General features: G+C 41.4%; 1 protein-coding gene and 3 long non-coding RNA genes across 6 annotated transcripts in view; 3 read left to right on the top strand and 1 right to left on the bottom strand.

Annotated features, from left to right (window-relative positions):
• Window positions 1-17795, top strand: part of LOC106600394 (zinc finger and SCAN domain-containing protein 2-like) — a 29255-nt gene extending 11460 nt beyond the window's left edge. The window contains exons 2-5 of one of the 3 annotated variants that reach the window (XM_045714774.1): window positions 8908-9094; window positions 9198-9298; window positions 14017-14131; window positions 16381-17795. In XM_045714774.1, coding sequence (XP_045570730.1) covers window positions 8908-9094; window positions 9198-9298; window positions 14017-14131; window positions 16381-17516 — 1539 coding nt within the window. In that variant the 3' untranslated portion in view covers window positions 17517-17795. Of the gene's footprint in view, window positions 1-8752; window positions 9095-9166; window positions 9299-14016; window positions 14132-16380 lie in introns of those variants that run through there. The other 2 variants (XM_014191705.2, XM_045714775.1) reach the window with 2 other exon arrangements.
• LOC123741632 (uncharacterized) lies at window positions 1754-4452 on the top strand. The gene is made up of 3 exons (XR_006769117.1): window positions 1754-1891; window positions 2010-2731; window positions 3939-4452. It is a non-coding gene; the product is annotated as an uncharacterized lncRNA (long non-coding RNA).
• Window positions 4652-5418, top strand: LOC123741631 (uncharacterized). The gene is made up of 3 exons (XR_006769116.1): window positions 4652-5024; window positions 5143-5242; window positions 5367-5418. It is a non-coding gene; the product is annotated as an uncharacterized lncRNA (long non-coding RNA).
• LOC106600399 (uncharacterized) lies at window positions 5508-9312 on the bottom strand. The gene is made up of 3 exons (XR_001327802.2): window positions 9185-9312; window positions 6092-6224; window positions 5508-5955 (listed from the first exon to the last, which is right to left on the bottom strand). It is a non-coding gene; the product is annotated as an uncharacterized lncRNA (long non-coding RNA).

Below are 17795 nucleotides of genomic sequence, written 5' to 3'. Positions count from 1 at the left end.
CACGTCAACTATGACAGACAAAATGAGAAAAAAAAATCCAGAAAATCACATTGTAGGATTTTTTATGAATTTATTTGCAAATTATGGTGGAAAATAAGTATTTGGTCACCTACAAATAAGCAAGATTTCTGGCTCTCACAGACCTGTAACTTCTACTTTAAGAGGCTCCTCTGTCCTCCACTCGTTACCTGTATTAATGGCACCTGTTTGAACTTGTTATCAGTATAAAAGACACCTGTCCACAACCTCAAACAGTCACACTCCAAACTCCACTATGGCCAAGACCAAAGAGCTGTCAAAGGACACCAGAAACAAAATTGTAGACCTGCACCAGGCTGGGAAGACTGAATCTGCAATAGGTAAGCAGCTTGGTTTGAAGAAATCAACTGTGGGAGCAATTATTAGGAAATGGAAGACATACAAGACCACTGATAATCTCCCTCGATCTGGGGCTCCACGCAAGATCTCACCCCGTGGGGTCAAAATGATCACAAGAACAGTGAGCAAAAATCCCAGAACCACACAGGGGGACCTAGTGAATGACCTGCAGAGAGCTGGGACCAAAGTAACAAAGCCTACCATCAGTAACACACTACGCGGCCAGGGACTCAAATCCTGCAGTGCCAGACGTGTCCCCCTGCTTAAGCCAGTACATGTCCAGGCCCGTCTGAAGTTTGCTAGAGAGCATTTGGATGATCCAGAAGAGGATTGGGAGAATGTCAGATGAAACCAAAATAGTACTTTTTGGTAAAAACTCAACTCGTCGTGTTTGGAGGACAAAGAATGCTGAGTTGCATCCAAAGAACACCATACCTACTGTGAAGCATGGGGGTGGAAACATCATGCTTTGGGGCTGTTTTTCTGCAAAGGGACCAGGACGACTGATCCGTGTAAAGGAAAGAATGAATGGGGCCATGTATCGTGAGATTTTGAGTGAAAACCTCCTTCCATCAGCAAGGTCATTGAAGATGAAACGTGGCTGGGTCTTTCAGCATGACAATGATCCCAAACACACCGCCCGGGCAACGAAGGAGTGGCTTCGTTAGAAGCATTTCAAGGTCCTGGAGTGGCCTAGCCAGTCTCCAGATCTCAACCCCATAGAAAATCTTTGGAGGGAGTTGAAAGTCCGTGTTGCCCAGCGACAGACCCAAAACATCACTGCTCTAGAGGAGATCTGCATGGAGGAATGGGCCAAAATACCAGCAACAGTGTGTGAAAACCTTGTGAAGACTTACAGAAAACGTTTGACCTGTGTCATTGCCAGCAAAGGGTATATAACAAAGTATTGAGATAAACTTTTGTAATTGACCAAATACTTATTTTCCACCATAATTGGCTAATAAATTCATTAAAAATCCTACAATGTGATTTTCTGGATTCTTTTTCCTCATTTTGTCTGTCATAGTTGAAGTGTACCTATGATGAAAATTACAGGCCTCTCTCATCTTTTTAAGTGGGAGAACTTGCACAATTGGTGGCTGACTAAATACTTTTTTCCCCCACTGTATCTTGTCTTGCCCATTCACCCTCTGAATGGCACACATACACAACACATGTCTTAAGGCTTAACAATCCTTTGTTAACCTGTCTCCCTCCCTTCCTTTATACTGATTGAAGTGGATTTAACAGGTGACATCAATAGGGGATCATAGCTTTCACCTGGATTCACCCGGTCAGTCTATGTCATGGAAAGAGCAGGTGCTTCTAATGTTTTGTACACTCACTGTGTATTAGGCACTCACACACCCACCTAGTTGACAACATGGCTGAATGTGAGAGATTGAGACAGGAGAAAATAAGAGCTGCGGAGACTCCGGGGAAAGAAGGGAATAATGAGGTGTCCCCTTTGGCTGTCACCTGTTGGACCACCTGGCTATAACCTGTCAGGAGAGTAAGTCCCATGTTCCCTCAGTCTGTTAGAATATGTTGTACCTGAACACATTAAATATTAGCATCCTGTTGTTTATCCCTGTCAGTTCTGTAGTATTGTCATCTTGTCTCCATCTCAGTTCCCCAGGTGCTGCGAAGCTACAGTGAATTCATTGAGGAGCATGGAAATTGGAACTTAATGCAGGTAAAACCAAGTACATAATGTTTTCTAATTCACTTAAAAATGTATCTGATGATTTATGCATATTGTGCCCACATTGATCACGTCCCCGCTTATAAATATCTGGGCATTTGGATTGATGAAAAGTTATCTTTTAAAAGCATATTGATGTGTTAGTCATGGAGTTGAGAATAAAAATGGGCTTCTTTAGAAATAGATCATGCCTCACCCTGAACAGCAGAAAGCAGATTATTCAGTCAACTTTCCTGCCAGTGCGAGACTATGGTGACACCATTTATACCCCTTGACTTATTCAAAATAGATGAAATATATATTTTTTTATCAACGATCTACACAGAATAACCGATAATGACAAAGTGAAAATATGTTTTTAGAATGTTTAGCAAATTAAATACAGAACTATCTCATTTACATAAGTATTCACACCCCTGACTCAATGTTAGAATCATCAGAAATTACAGCTGTGAGTCTTTCTGGGTAAGTGTCTAAGAGTTTTGGATTGTACAATATTTGCTCATTACTCGTTTCAAAATTCTTCTAGCTCTGTCAAATTGTTTGATGATCATTGCTAGACAATCATTTTCAAGTCTTTCCATAGATTTTCAAGCAGATTTAAGTCAACTGTAACTCGTCCACTCATGAACATTCACCGTCTTCTTGGTAAGCAACTCCAGTGTAGATTTGGCCTTGTGTGTTAGGTTATTGTCCTGCTGAAAAGTGAATTAATCTCCCAGTATCTGGTGGAAAGCAGACTGAACCAGGTTTTCCTCTAGGATTTTGCCTGTGCTTAGCTTCTGGAAAAACTCCCCAGTCCTTAATGATTACAAGCATACTCATAACATGATGCAGTCACCACTATGCTTAAAAATATGGAGAGTGTTGTGTTGTATGTGGATTTGTCCCAAACATAACACTTTGTATTCAGGACAAAAAGTGAATTGCTTTGCCACATTTTTTTGCGGTATTACTTTAGTGCCTTGTTGCAAAAAGGATGTATTTTTTGGAATACTTTTATCATGTACATGCTTCCTCCTTTTCACTCTGTCAATTAGGTTAGTATTGTGGAGTAACTACAATGTTGATCCATCCTCAGTTTTCCCCTACACAGCCATTAAACTCTGTAACTTTTTTAAAGTCACCATTGGCCTCATGGTGAAATCCTTGAGGGGTTTCCTTCCTCTCCGGCAACTGAGTTAGGAAGGATGCATGTATCTTTGTAGTGACTGGGTGTATTGATACACCATCCGAAGTGTAAATAATATGCTCCAAGGGATATTAAATGCCTGCTTTTTTATTTTTACCAATATGTGCCCTTTGTGATGCATTGGAAAATCTCCCTGCTCTTTGTGGTTGAATCTGTGTTGGAAATTCACTGCAAAAAAAAAGATTCTGTGTGGGGTACAGAGATGAGTTAGTCATTAAAAAATCATGTTAAGCACTATTGCACACAGTGAGTCCATGCAACTTATTATGTGACTTGTTAAGCATTTTTACTCCTGAACTTATTTAGGCTTGCCATAACAAAGGGGTAGAATACTTATTGAGTCAATACATTTCAGGTTTTCATTTTTTATTAATTTGTACATATTTATATAAACATAGTTCCACTTTGACATTATGTGGTATTGTTACTAGGCCAGTGAGAAAAAAATTCTCAATTGAATCAATTTTAAATTCAGGCTGTAATACAACAAAATGCAGTAAAAGTCAAGTGGTGTGAATACTTTCTGAAGGCATTGTACATGGCTGGAACCATATCTTTGTAACCTGGGGAACTGTACATTTAGCCATTTGTAGTTTTTCGCCAATAGTTTCAAACTAACTCTACAGAATAAAACCTACTTCTCCCCTCTGCCTGGTTTCTCAGAACTCAAGAGGTCCTAATGCTCACCTTGTCAAGATAGCTTCTTATTCCTCAAACATCAACAAGCATGCCTGGATCCTCACCATTGTTTTGGCTCCAAACCTTCTCAGGTGTGTGTGTGTGTGTATGTACATCTGCCACACTGTCATGGAGACTGGATAACTGGCTATGACAGAGGCCCAAACAGTGTGGCGAGTGTGTCTGTATACTGTATTTTCTTTGTTTCTATGACTTTGTCCTTTTGTTGTCTGTTTTTATCTGATGATAATTCCAATTTCAACCAGTAAGACTTTACTAAATTAAACCAGAGGACCTCAGATTCACCTTCCAACAGGACAATGACACTAAGCACACAGCCAACACAAAGTAGGAGTGGCTTTGGGACAAGTCTCTGAATGTCCTTGAGGGGCCCAGCCAGAGTTCGGACTTGAACCCTATCGAACAGAGACCTGAAAATAACTGTGCAGCGACGCTCCCCATCCAACCTGACAGAGCTTGAAAGGATCTGCAGAGAAGAATGGGAGAAACTCCCCAAATACAGGTGTGCCAAGCTTGTTGTGTCATACCTAAGTCGACTTGAGGCTGTAATCGCTGCCAAAGGTGCTTCAACAATGTACTGAGTAAAGGGTCTGAATACTTATGCAAATGTGATTTTTCAATTTTTTTAATTGAAGAGGAAAAAAACAATTTAATCAATTTTAAGAATAAGGCTGTATTTTATTTTTACCAGGCAAGTCAGTTTTTACCTTGTCAGCTCTGGGATTCGATCCAGCAACCTTTCGGTTACTGGCCCAACGCTCTAACCACAAGGCTACCTAACCTAACAAAATGTGGCAAAAGTCGAAGGGTCTGAAGACTTTCCAAATGCGCCGTATAGTAGATTACATTTTAGTCATAATGTGTTCTAGTACTCCTGCAATGCCTGCTGGTAAACTGTCATCCTTTTGCCCCTAGTCTGTTGGTGTCCACATACTCAGTGCCTTCCACAGTGATGCACCTGTACTACTTCCCTATCCTGCTGGGAACCTGTGAGGATGGAAATATCATCAGTGTCCTCATTGACCCTGATGCTGATAGAGAAATGATCAAGTAAAGCATGTGCAGACACACACACACACACACACACACACACACAAACATTACATGGTGAACCAGATCTAGACTGATAAATACTGACTTGAAATGTACATAACTGATTAAATTGCAGTTGGAAGGATGACACGTGAATTCTTGGAATGGTGGCCAACGATGAAAAAAGCAGTTGGTTGGTAGACGAGAAGAAAGGACAGGTTGTGCTTGGCGTCTTGGTGAGTTTACCACGATCACCGACACATTCATCATTTTCAATGATCTCACTGCTGCTGTTTGGATTATTGTTTTGATAGAAGTTATATTGGTGGATGATAATATGGTCCTATCTGCCTTCTTTAGTATGTCATGGGCCAGGGCTCCCGAGTGGCGCAGTGGTCTAAGGCACTGCATCTCAGTGCAAGAGGTGTCACTACAGTCCTTGGTTTGAATCCAGGCTGTATCACATCCGGCCGTGATTTGGAGTCCCATAGGGCGGCTCTCAATTGGCCCAGCGTCGTCCGGGGTAGGCCGTCATTGTAAATAAGAATTTGTTCTTAACTGACTTGCCTAGTTAAATAAAGGTTACATTTAAAAAATGTGGTGACATTGGTCCATGTCTAGTGGGGGAAAAGGTGGCTAGATAACTGCACTGCAGTACAATGACACTCACATAACAAGTTGTTATATGAATCATTTATTAACTGGACTGTTATTCTGTGTCCTGTCTCTAGAGTTTCTGGTGTGGGAGATTCCAAGGGGAAAATGTGGTTCTACCAGCCACCAAATGTAAACTCCTGGAGCAGCAGGAAACCTGTAAGATGTCAACCTTTTGAAACTGATGTCTTTTTTTCAATGATGATTTTGATGGATATTCTTTAGGCACACAGTGACAGGATCAGTGTACTGCGACTCACTAACAGCACGATCATCTCGGCGTCCCATGACAGAACTGTCAAAATGTGGAGCAAACACCAAGAAACAGATGCATGAAATTCTAACTCCAGTTTCCACACATTCAAATAATTGTATCAATAATGGATGAGTAGTCACAGCAATGCACTGTTTGTGTATGTATTTATGCTTACCACGATATCTCTCGATCTCTCTACAGGTGGGTGTGTTTGTGTGTGTGGGTCCTGTTCTAGTCTTGAAGGTCAACCCGCACTGCTCCAGTGAACTGGTGTGTGGCGATGAACTGGGCCAGATCTACTTCCTCTCCTGTTGAGAATAACCGGCTCAGTGTACACAGTCATTGTATACACATGCATGCAATCATAATTAACGTACTCTCCCACAGATACAGTATATTAGTACTGCTGTACGTTCATGTATATTCTGTCATGTAGCTCAATCAAGACTACTTAATATCTTACATTTACATTATTACATTTTAGTAATTTAGCAGACGCTCTTATTCAGATCGACTTACAGTAGTGAATGCATACATTTCATGCATTTCTACACACTATCTGATACACTTTATATAAAATACCTCTACTTATGTAGCTTTGTCAGTGGATATAGGAGGACTGGCTCATTGTAATGGCTGGATGGAATAAATGGAATGGTATCAAACATATGGAAACCACATGGTTGACTCAGTTCCATGTGTTGCATTCCAGCCATTACAATGAGCCCGTCCTTCTATAGCTCCTCCCACCTGCCTCCACTGGCCTATGTACAGTGGGGGGAAAAAGTATTTGATCCCCTGCTGATTTTGTACGTTTGCCCACTGATAAAGAAAGGATCAGTCTATAATTTATTGTAGGTTTATTTGAACAGTGAGAGACAGAATAACAAAAATATCCAGAAAAACGCATGTCAATGTTATAAATTGATTTGCATTTTAATGAGGGAAATAAGTATTTGACCCCCTCTCAATCAAAAAGATTTCTGGCTCCCAGGTGTCTTTTATACAGGTGACGAGCTGAGATTAGGAGCACACTCTTAAAGGGAGTGCTCCTAACCACAGCTTGTTACCTGTAAAAAAGACACCTGTCCACAGAAGCAATTAATCAATCAGATTCCAAACTCTCCACCATGGCCAAGACCAAAGAGCTCTCCAAGGATGTCAGGGACAAGATTGTAGACCTACACAAGGCTGGAATGGGCTACAAGACCATCGCCAAGCAGCTTGGTGAGAAGGTGACAACAGTTGGTGCGATTATTCGCAAATGGAAGAAACACAAAAGAACTGTCAATATCCCTCGGCCTGGGGCTCCATGCAAGATCTCACCTCGTGGGGTTGCAATGATCATGAGAACGGTGAGGAATCAGCCCAGAACTACACGGGAGGATCTTGTCAACGATCTCAAGGCAGCTGGGACCATAGTCACCAAGAAAACAATTGGTAACACACTACGCCGTGAAGGACTGAAATCCTGCAGCGCCCGCAAGGTCCCCCTGCTCAAGAATACATATACATGCTCGTCTGAAGTTTGCCAGTGAACATCTGAATGATTCAGAGGACAACTGGTGAAAGTGTTGTGGTCAGATGAGACCAAAATGGAGCTCTTTGGCATCAACTCAACTCGCCGTGTTTGGAGGAGGTGGAATGCTGCCTATGACCCCAAGAACACCATCTCCACCATCAAACATGGAGGTGGAAACATTATGCTTTGGGGTGTTTTTCTGCTAAGGGGACAGGACAACTTCACCGCATCAAAGGGACGATGGATGGGGCCATGTACCGTCAAATCTTGAGTGAGAACATCCTTCCTTCAGCCAGGGCATTGAAAATGGGTCATGGATGGGTATTCCAGCATGACAATGATGCAAAACACACGGCCAAGGCAACAAAGGAGTGGCTCAAGAAGAAGCACATTAAGGTCCTGGAGTGGCCTAGCCAGTCTCCAGACCTTAATCCCATAGAAAATCTGTGGAGGTAGCTGAAGGTTCGAGTTGCCAAACGTCAGCCTTGAAACCTTAATGACTTGGAGAAGATCTGCAAAGAGGAGTGGGACAAAATCCGTTCTGAGATGTGTGCAAACCTGGTGGCCAACTACAAGAAATGTCTGACCTCTGTGATTGCCAACAAGGTTTTTGCCACCAAGTACTAAGTCATGTTTTGCAGAGGGGTCAAATACTTATTTCCCTCATTAAAATGCAAATCATTTTATAACATTTTTGACATGTGTTTTTCTGGATTTTTTTGTTGTTATTCTGTCTCTCACTGTTCAAATAAACCTACCATTAAAATTATAGACTGATCATTTCTTTGTAAGTGGGCAAACGTACAAAATCAGCAGGGGATCAAATACTTTTTCCCTCCACTGTATGTGCCTTAAAAGCCCTAAGCGAAGAACCTCAATGTAAATCAGGTATAATGCATGTTGCCTAGTATGAAAGTTACTAGAAATATTTAATGAAATTTGAAGTTTACATGAAACTAGTTTATAGTCTTTGTTCTCCATGTCAAACAAGTGATATATCCTTTAATAAATACTATACCACATTTTCAGAATGGTTTATTAGGTTGTGTTGATGAGAATGGAGATGACAATATTAATGACAACATTTGATCATATATAAACCATGAGTTTAAGAATGGTTTAATTTACGTTTTACTAAAGTGCTTCATGCCTTTTATGCATTACAATGGAGAATACATTTAAAAACGTTTTTTTTGCCAATAGATATAGCTAGCCTACATGCAGACTACAGTACATACTATTTCTACCATTTTTGGAGGGCTGTTGCATTCTGTCTCTACGGTAATAAATACTTGCGTCACGAGTTGAACGGAAGTGCGACTGCAGTTGCGTACGCATCTCCCACTTGAAATTTGTTGCCATTTATCAATATTTACGGATTGTTTCTTGCACATTAGTTGGGAGATTGTAGACTTTTTGCTTCACACAGAGAATACAAATCTGACAAGATGGCCAGCTGCAATTTTCAGGCGCAGTTGGTATCCATTATGGAGGTATTAGCTAAAGCAGCTGTAGCAGAAATAAACAAACAGGTTGATGATAGCTGTGCAGTTATACGTTTGGAAATTACCCAAAGCCAGCGAGATATTGATGGACTGAAAAGGAAGTGTCAAATGATGGAGGGCGAGCTGAAGAAGACGCGAGTCAGGAGAAAAGGTAATGTGTTATTCATGTGCATTGATTGCATATGCAAAACCCAAATGTGTAACTAGCCCTAATATTTGACAGAATGGAAGTTTTTTTTACCCCATGGCATCAGAGAGATCGTCATATCCAGTCAAGATTGTTTTGAACAAGCAGAGGAGTAACTCACAGTGGAGAGATGGAGAGATGGCTGTTGAAGAGGACTCTCAACCCCAGGTGTGATACATCACCTTTTACAATTAGACCTGGCTTCTCGGATCAGTTATGTTCAAATCAAATTTTATTCGTCATGCTTTGTAAATAGGCGTGGACTAACACTGAAAGGAAAGAAAATATAGAAATAATATATATATATTTTTTTACATGTAATAATAGATACACAATGAGTAACGATAGTAACAATGTAAAATCATAGTAACAATGAATCAAACGTTATTAGTCACATGCGCCAAATACAACAGGTGTAGCAGTGAAAGGCTTACTTAGGACCCCCTAACCAACAGTGCAGTTTCAAAAAAATACAGATAAAAGTAACAAGTAATTAAAGAGCAGCAGTAAAAAATAACATTATATACAGGGGGGTGCCGGTACAGAGTCAATTTGTTAGGGCACCGGTTAGTTGAGGTAGTATGTACATGTAGGTAGAGTTATTAACTTAGGGATAGCCCCGTTTAGTTTTTTTTTAGTTTTGTTTTTTTCGCCTAAATGACACACCCAAATCTAACTGCCTGTAGCAAGGATATGCATATTCTTGGTATCATTTGAAAGTAACACTTTGAAGCTTGTGGAAATGTGAATTGAATGTAGGGGAATATAACACAATAGATCTGGTAGAAGGAAAATACAAAGAAAAAACCAACCGGTCTTTTTCTACCACCATCTTTGAAATGCAAGAGAAAGGTTATAGTTATAGCCATCACTCTGGTTGTAATTTCAATAGTGTCCACAAGATGGCAGCAGTGTATGTGCAAAGTTTCAGATGGATAACTTGAAGAATGAGTGAGCAACAATACTTTTAGTGTCAAGTCCCCAGGTACATTTGGGCAAATCATGAATGAGACATTTGCATTCATATTCCATTTTTCTGCAAGAATATCGTCAAATCTGTATACTTGGACTTTGATTTAGCTTTCCAAGTATTAGTAGCTATATTATAAGTTCAATATTTGCAAAACAACCATTTTTCATAACTTCATAACTCTGAATATTCTTATACGTTGTGTCCAAAAGGAAAAGGCATGCTGTCGCAAAAGGTTAGCCCCTATATTTTGCAACCGAGACTGGGTTTCCGGATACTCCAGTAAAGCCCAGCTCATTGGCTGTCTAGCTAGCTTTGTTTGACCCCGATTGGTGCTTATTTGACAAAGATACAGTCCTTCAAGTGATGGCAGCCCGCGTCATCAGTGTGCCATGAAGGCGTTACTCTTTGACCAAATATGGTGTCCTATCGGATATATTACACCCCTAATAAAATAGTGAAGTCTTGTTACCTTCTAGGATCTCTGAGGAATACATACAAACGTGATTTGACTCGTTCAAACATCGTTTACGGTGAGATTTTCACAGATTCCTTTCTTTGCAAATTGAACGAGTGGAAATACAAAATCGATCGCGTGTGGTATATGGACCTTTTTAAGGATATGAAAAATGATTTTATCTAACAAAACAACACTTCATGTTATCTCTGGGACTCTTTGGGACCCTTTGGACCCCAGAATGTAAATACACATTTCACCTTCAGAGGTGAATTTATCAAACCTATCGCGTTGAAGTGTTTTGTTTTTAGGAGCTCTCCTCAAACAATAGCATGGCATTTGTTCACAGTAATAGCTACTGTAAATTGGACAGTGCAGTTATATTAACAAGAATTGTAGCTTTCAGCCGATATAAGACACTTCTATGTACCGACATTTGTTGTTACTCTAAAATCTGCGATCTTGATACAGTTGAAGTTGGAAGTTTACATACACCTTAGCCAAATACATTTAACCTCAGCTTTTCACCATTCCTGACATTTAATCCTAGTAAAAATTCCCTGTCTTAGGTCAGTTAGGATCACCACTTTATTTTAAGAATGTGAAATGCCAGAATAATAGTAGAGAGAATGATTTATTTCAGCTTTTATTTCTTTCATCACATTCCCAGTGGGTCAGAAGTTTACATGCTACCAAATACTAATTGAGTGTATTGCTTTAAATTGTTTAACTTGGGTCAAACGTTTCGGATAGCCTACCACAAGCTTCCCACAATAAGTTGGGTGAATTTTGGCCCATTCCTCCAGACAGAGCTGGTGTAACTGAGTCAGGTTTGTAGGCCTCCTTGCTCGCACACCCTTTTCAATTCTGCCCACAAATTTTCTTTGGGATTGAGGTCAGGGCTTTGTGAGGGCCACTCCAATTTCTTGACTTTGTTGTCCTTAAGCCATTTTGCCGCAACTTTGGAAGTATGCTTGGGGTCATTGTCCATTTGGAAGACCCATTTGTGACCAAGCTTTAACTTCCAGACTGATGTCTTGAGATGTTGCTTCAATATATCCACATAATTTCCCTTCATGATGCCATCTCTTTTGTGAAGTGCACCAGTCCCTCCTGCAGCAAAGCACCCCCACAACATGATGCTGCCACCCCATGCTTCACGATTGGGATGGTGTTCTTCGGTTTGCAAGCCTCCAACTTTTTCCTCCAAACATAACGATGGTCATTATGGCCAATCAGTTCTATTTTTGTTTAATCAGACCAGAGGACATTTCTCCAGAAAGTACGATCTTTGTCCCCATGTGCAGTTGCAAACCGTAGTCTGGCTTTTTTATGGCGGTTTTGGAGCAGTAACGTCTACCTTGCTGAGCGGCCTTTCAGGTTATGTCGATATAGGACTCATTTTACTGTGGATATAGATACTTTTGCACCTGTTTCCTTCAGCATCTTCACAAGGTCCTTTGCTGTTGTTCTGGGATTGATTTGCACTTTTCACACCAAAGTACGTTCATCTCTAGGAGACAGAACGCAACTCCTTCCTGAGCGGTATGACGGCTGCGTGGTCCCATGGTTTTACTTGCGTACTATTGTTTCTACAGATGAACGTGGTACCTTCAGGCGTTTGAAAATTGCTCCTAAGGATGAACCAGACTTGTGGAGGTCTACAATATTTTTTCTGAGGTTTTGGCTGATATCTTTTGATTTTCCCATGATGTCAAGCATTGAGTTTGAAGGTAGACTTTGAAATACATCCACAGGTACACCTCCATTTGACTCAAATGATGTCAATTAACCTATCAGAAGCTTCTAAAGCCATGACATAATTTTCTGGAATTTTCCAAGCTGTTTAAAGGCACAGTCAACTTAGTGTATGTAAACTTCTGACCCACTGGAATTGTGATACAGTGAATTATAAGTGAAATAATCTGTCTGTAAACAATTGTTGGAAAAATGACTTGTGTCATGCACATAGTAGATGTCCTAACCGACTTGCCAAATCTAGTTTGTTAACAAGAAATGTGTGGCTCCAACCTAAACCTAATGACTCCAACCTAAATGTATGTAAACTTTCGACTTCAACTGTATAACGCGCTGCATGATTTACAACTGTCCCGTTGACGGAATGCCGATCCTTATTAAAGTGACTATGCATAGATGACAACAGAGAGTGGAAGTGGTGTGGAGGGGGGGCAATGCAAAAGTAGTCTGGGTAGCCATTTGACTAGATGTTCAGGAGTCTTTTGGCTTGGGGGTAGAAGCTGAAGCCTCTTGGACCTAGAGTTGGTGCTCCAGTACCGCTTGCCGTGCGGTAGCAGAGAGAACAGTCTATGACTAGGGTGGCTGGAGTCTTTGACAATTTTCAGGGCCTTCCTCTGACACCGCCTGGTATAGAGGTCCTGGATGGCAGGAAGCTCGGCCCCAGTGATTTACTGGGCCGTACACGCTACCCTCTGTAGCCCGTTGCCAAGCCGTTTCTATACCAAGTGGTGATGCAGCCAGTCAAGATGCTCTCAATGTTTTTTGGGGGGGGATTTGATGGGGAAGAGGCGTTGTCGTGCCCTCTTCATGACTGTTGGTGTGTTTGGATCATGATAGATCCTTAGTGATGTGGGCACCGTGGAACTTGAAGCTCTCGATCTGCTCCACTTCAGCCCCATCGATCTGAGTAGGGGAGTGCTCAGCCCTCCATTTCCTGTAGTCCTCAATCAGCTCCTTTGTCTTGCTGACCTTGAGGGATAGATTGTTGTCCTGGCACCACACTGCCAGGTTTCTGACCTCGTCCCTATAGGCTCTCGTCATCGTGATCAGGCCTACCACCATCGTGTCGTCGGGCAAAGTTAATGTTGGAGATGTGCACAGCCATGCAATTATGGGTGAACAGAGCACAGGAGGGGACTAAGCACGCACCCCTGAGGGGCCCCATTGTTGAGGGTCAGCGTGGCGGATGTGGTGTTGCCTACTCTCACCACTTGGGGGTGTCCGTCAGGAAGTCCAGGATCCAGTTGCAAAGGGAAAAAGGGATACGAGGTGTACAGTCCCAGGGTCCTTAGCTTACTGATGAGCTTGGAGTGCACTATGATGTTGAACGCTGAGCTGTAGTTAATTGAACAGCATTCTCACATAGGTTTCCTTTTGTCCAAGTGGGAAAACACAGCATGGAGTACAATAGAGATTGCATCATCTAGGGATCTGTTGGGGCGGTATGCTAGTTGGAGTGGGTCCAGGGTGTCTTAGATGGTGTTGATGTGACCCATGACCAGCCTTTCAAAGCATTTCATGGCTACAGATGTGAGTGCTACAGGGTGATAGTCATTTAGACAGGTTACCTTGGCGTTCTTGGGCACAGGAACTATGGTTATTGGAATATCAGGAGAATTTACCGCTTTTGTGTGATTTCATGAGTATGAAAAGTATTAGATATGGTGTGTCCAGAGTAATAATCTCAGTCCCCTGTTACAGCCTACAGATGTGGAGCAGAGAGCACAGACTGAACCCATACTGATCAAAGATGAGGAGACCGCAGAGGATGTGTGGAAGACTGACCCTCAGGAAGAGCTCAGGATCACTGGAGAGGGTGGGTGCGACCATAAGGGGTACTGCTCTGTCTATGAAAAAGACTGTGGTTGTATGCACGTTCCAAATTGCTACATTGTTGTTGAGTGTTTTATGTACACACATAGTCAGTTCTGAAACAGTCACGTTTTGCAACTGTTAACCCCTTGCACTCAGCCTTTATGGAAAATGGCCTATATGGATAGGGCCAAATGTAAATGTTTCGAACAGAATAACTATAAAAAAGGCATGCATGACCATGGTAGCAATTGAAAGAGAACACTTTGGAGATCATAGGGAAATGATCAGACCAAAGTTGAGGACACTACAGTTCACCTGACTCAAGACTGAATCTGAAGATTACTATGTTGACTTCATGTGCATTTTACATTTACTGTACTTTTCACAGCATTTGTCAGTAACGAAATCTGAAAATTCATTGACATTTTAGAGAAGGTACAAGATAAGACAAAATAATTACAAGGGTTTGCGTGAGAGGTCTTAAGTGGCCACACCTCTCCAAACTGTGCATAGTTCCTAAGTAATTTCAATGCACTTTAATTACTCAAGGAAAGAGCCTTCAACTATAAGGTGCTTTTTTGAGGTTTCCTGGCTTTGCCATCGAGGAACTGAAGCAAGCACACTTGTAGTTTTTTATAAATCGCAATCTGGGTCAGGTGACATCATTTGAAAGCTTAATCTATTGCCAAAATGGCTAGCTAAGTTATAAAATACGATCTTAATGTTAGGCTTTCAAAAGGCACTTCAGACCGATTGTAATTTTGGTGGGCATAGAATGGAGTCATGAGTGCATTCAAGTGTGTGTTCCGCAGCTAATGTTCTTCACAATACAACAAACATGCTCATTTACTTTTTACTATGTTCTACATTGTAGAATCATAGTGAAGACATCAAAACTATGAAATAACACATGGAATACTGTAGTAACCAGAAAAGTGTTAAACAAATCAAAGCATTCCAGGTGACTACCTCGTGAAGCTGGTTGAGAGAATGCCAACAGTGTGCAAAGCTGTCATCAAGGCGAAGATTGGCTACTTTAAAGAATCTCAAATATAAAATATATTTTGATTTGTTTAACACTTTTTTTTGGTTACTACATGATTCCATATGTGTTATTTCATAGTTTTGATGTCTTCACTATTATTGTACAATGTAGAAAATAGTAAAAATAAATAAACCCTTGAATGAGTAGGTGTGTCCAAATTTTTGACATGCACACAGTGCCTTCGGAAAGTATTCAGACCCCTTGACCGTCCCTGCTCTGCGGATTTTTCATTAGCTCACTTGTTTTGGTATTGCACGTATGTAGCTTGTTTTTGGTCGCAGGTTCAGGAATGGCTGAAAAATTGCAACATTTACCTGGGGCTAACTCTGCAAATAGCACTGCTAGGTGATTTGAAAAGTCGTAGTCAATTGAAAAATAATATAATACTCATGGCAAAAAAAATTTTTTTACATTTACAATCTGTAGAAACTATGAGAACAAAGGTTCAGAACTTTTGTGAAACATCACAGCACAGTTGAAAGATATATGGCAATTAGAAGTCAAAACTGGATTGTGTTCAGAGATCGATGGGAGGGGTTGAGGGTAGCTGAAGAATGGGACTAAAAACAAACAAACATTTTACATTAGGTCATCTTTGTATGTAGAAGCCTAAGTATTGTACATTAGTTTACTCCAATTAGGCCCAGAGCTTCAAGCCAAGCCTCCTCCTCCACCCTCTCTTCCTACCTGCATAATTTCAGTCACATCTCATGCCCTACACTTGTCTGTCCACTGCACATGTAAACAATAGCTTGCCCACTCCATAGCAAGTGACTCTAGCTGCTCTGATTGGTGAAGTAATTTAATGTTGAGCTAATGTAAAAAAAAAAAAAAAAAAAAGATTTCAGATGTTTTAGAAAGGAACGATATAAACTGGTACTTTTTGGGAGTTTAAACCGGTTCAGAACTTTATTTTGCAGTTTGGAATAGTGAAACGGAACAAAAAAAAAAGAATGGTTCCGTTCAGAACGAAAAGATTGGAAAATCATTTCGGTTCCAACCCCTGGTCAAAACCCATACAGCGCTGTGAAGTGGAGAATCTGAACTCTTGACGTCATGTATAGCATGTTACTCTACAGCCACTGCATTCCAATTTAGTTGCTTATCAATGACAAAATCTGCCATTTTCAACCCGTATAGGGGCTGAGTGGAAAGGACTACAGGTCTTCTGTAATGTTTATTTTATGTTTATCCCAAATCTTTAGAGTCAGGATCCAAGCCTGGGCAACCATCATCCTTTGAGCAACGGCCCTGTGACGAGGACTTCATCACACAACCCAACATATCTTCTGAAGACTCAGTGGAACATTACCCCAATTCTGATGGTCCAGAGGAACCAGGCATTCCCCGGCCTGCGTTTACAGACGTGTTCAGCACAGAGCAGCACCGGCCAGCCGAGGACGAGGACTCACTAGAGCTAGTGATGGTGAAGGAGGAGAAAAAGGAGGAGCTGGGCCAGACCACGGCCCTGGCAGGACTTGACCAGTTTGTCATGGATGAGACTGATGGGCAGCTGTGGACCTCTGTGGATCCAGGTAGACACAGTGAAGGCCACCCAGATTTCTCCTTTCATGCCACAGAGGAGTACTCTCAGAATATATCAATTTTCCCATCTCATAGTGGGCTGCCATCTGTTCCTATTATGACAGATGATGTATGGCCATCGCTTCCCTCTTCAATAGGGAAACCACATGCTGACATGCTCAGTGCAGCAGCACACATGACAAGACATGTCAGGACATTGGCTGATGAGACTAGACAGCAGATGCCAGAAGGACAGAGCAGTGAGATGCTGAACTCAAATAATGATGGAAATAGTTTAGCTCTACAGCCAAGGCAGCATCAGTACAGGGCTTCAGAATCAACAGTGAAAATGAGTGAGTGCATGACAGGGTCAAACATGGCTACCACCTCCACCTTCTCTGGATACAGCCTGAGTCGCAGTAGTTTTAACATGGTGAAGAGGATGAGGACTCAGTGGAGGTCGGGCGGCACCACTGAGAGGCGTTTCAGCTGCACCTTCTGTGGGAAGAGCTTCCAGCGTTTCAGCCAGCTCAAAGTACACCTCCGGAGTCACACCGGAGAGAAACCGTACACCTGCGAACAGTGTGGCAGGAGTTTCACCAAGCAGTGCAACCTGATCAGACATGCTGTGGTCCACAGCGGGGAGAAGCCCTACGAGTGCACACAGTGTGGGAAATGCTTCACCCAGCGCTCCAGTATGAAGTCACATCAGAGAACTCACATAGGAGAGAATCCAGTGTCTCAAAATGTGGTACCCGCATACCCTGGGGATCCACACACAAGTTTAATATTGTCTCAGACGAAATGGAACAAATAGAGCGTAATTGTATCGTTTTTCGGTAACATTTTCTATGTGATAATGAGTGTAGAAGTTATTTTGAGACATTTTGACACACTTTTCCTCCCAATTGATTTGTGAACTGGTTTTCATGTTTGACTGTTGACGGCTCGTCACTTTCATTTTAACAAACAATTGATTTACTACTGGTAACATCAATCATAAAAAACATTGAAATATATCATAAACATGTTATATGGAATGCATTTAAAGACAGTCAATCTGTGCTTTTAGATAATGAACATACTGTATATAGGA

Source organism: Salmo salar, chromosome ssa03, assembly GCF_905237065.1.
Source record: "Salmo salar chromosome ssa03, Ssal_v3.1, whole genome shotgun sequence".
Taxonomy (NCBI): Eukaryota; Metazoa; Chordata; class Actinopteri; order Salmoniformes; family Salmonidae; genus Salmo; species Salmo salar.
Note: the sequence above shows the minus strand (reverse complement) of the source record. Positions and strands in the feature narration are given on the sequence as shown.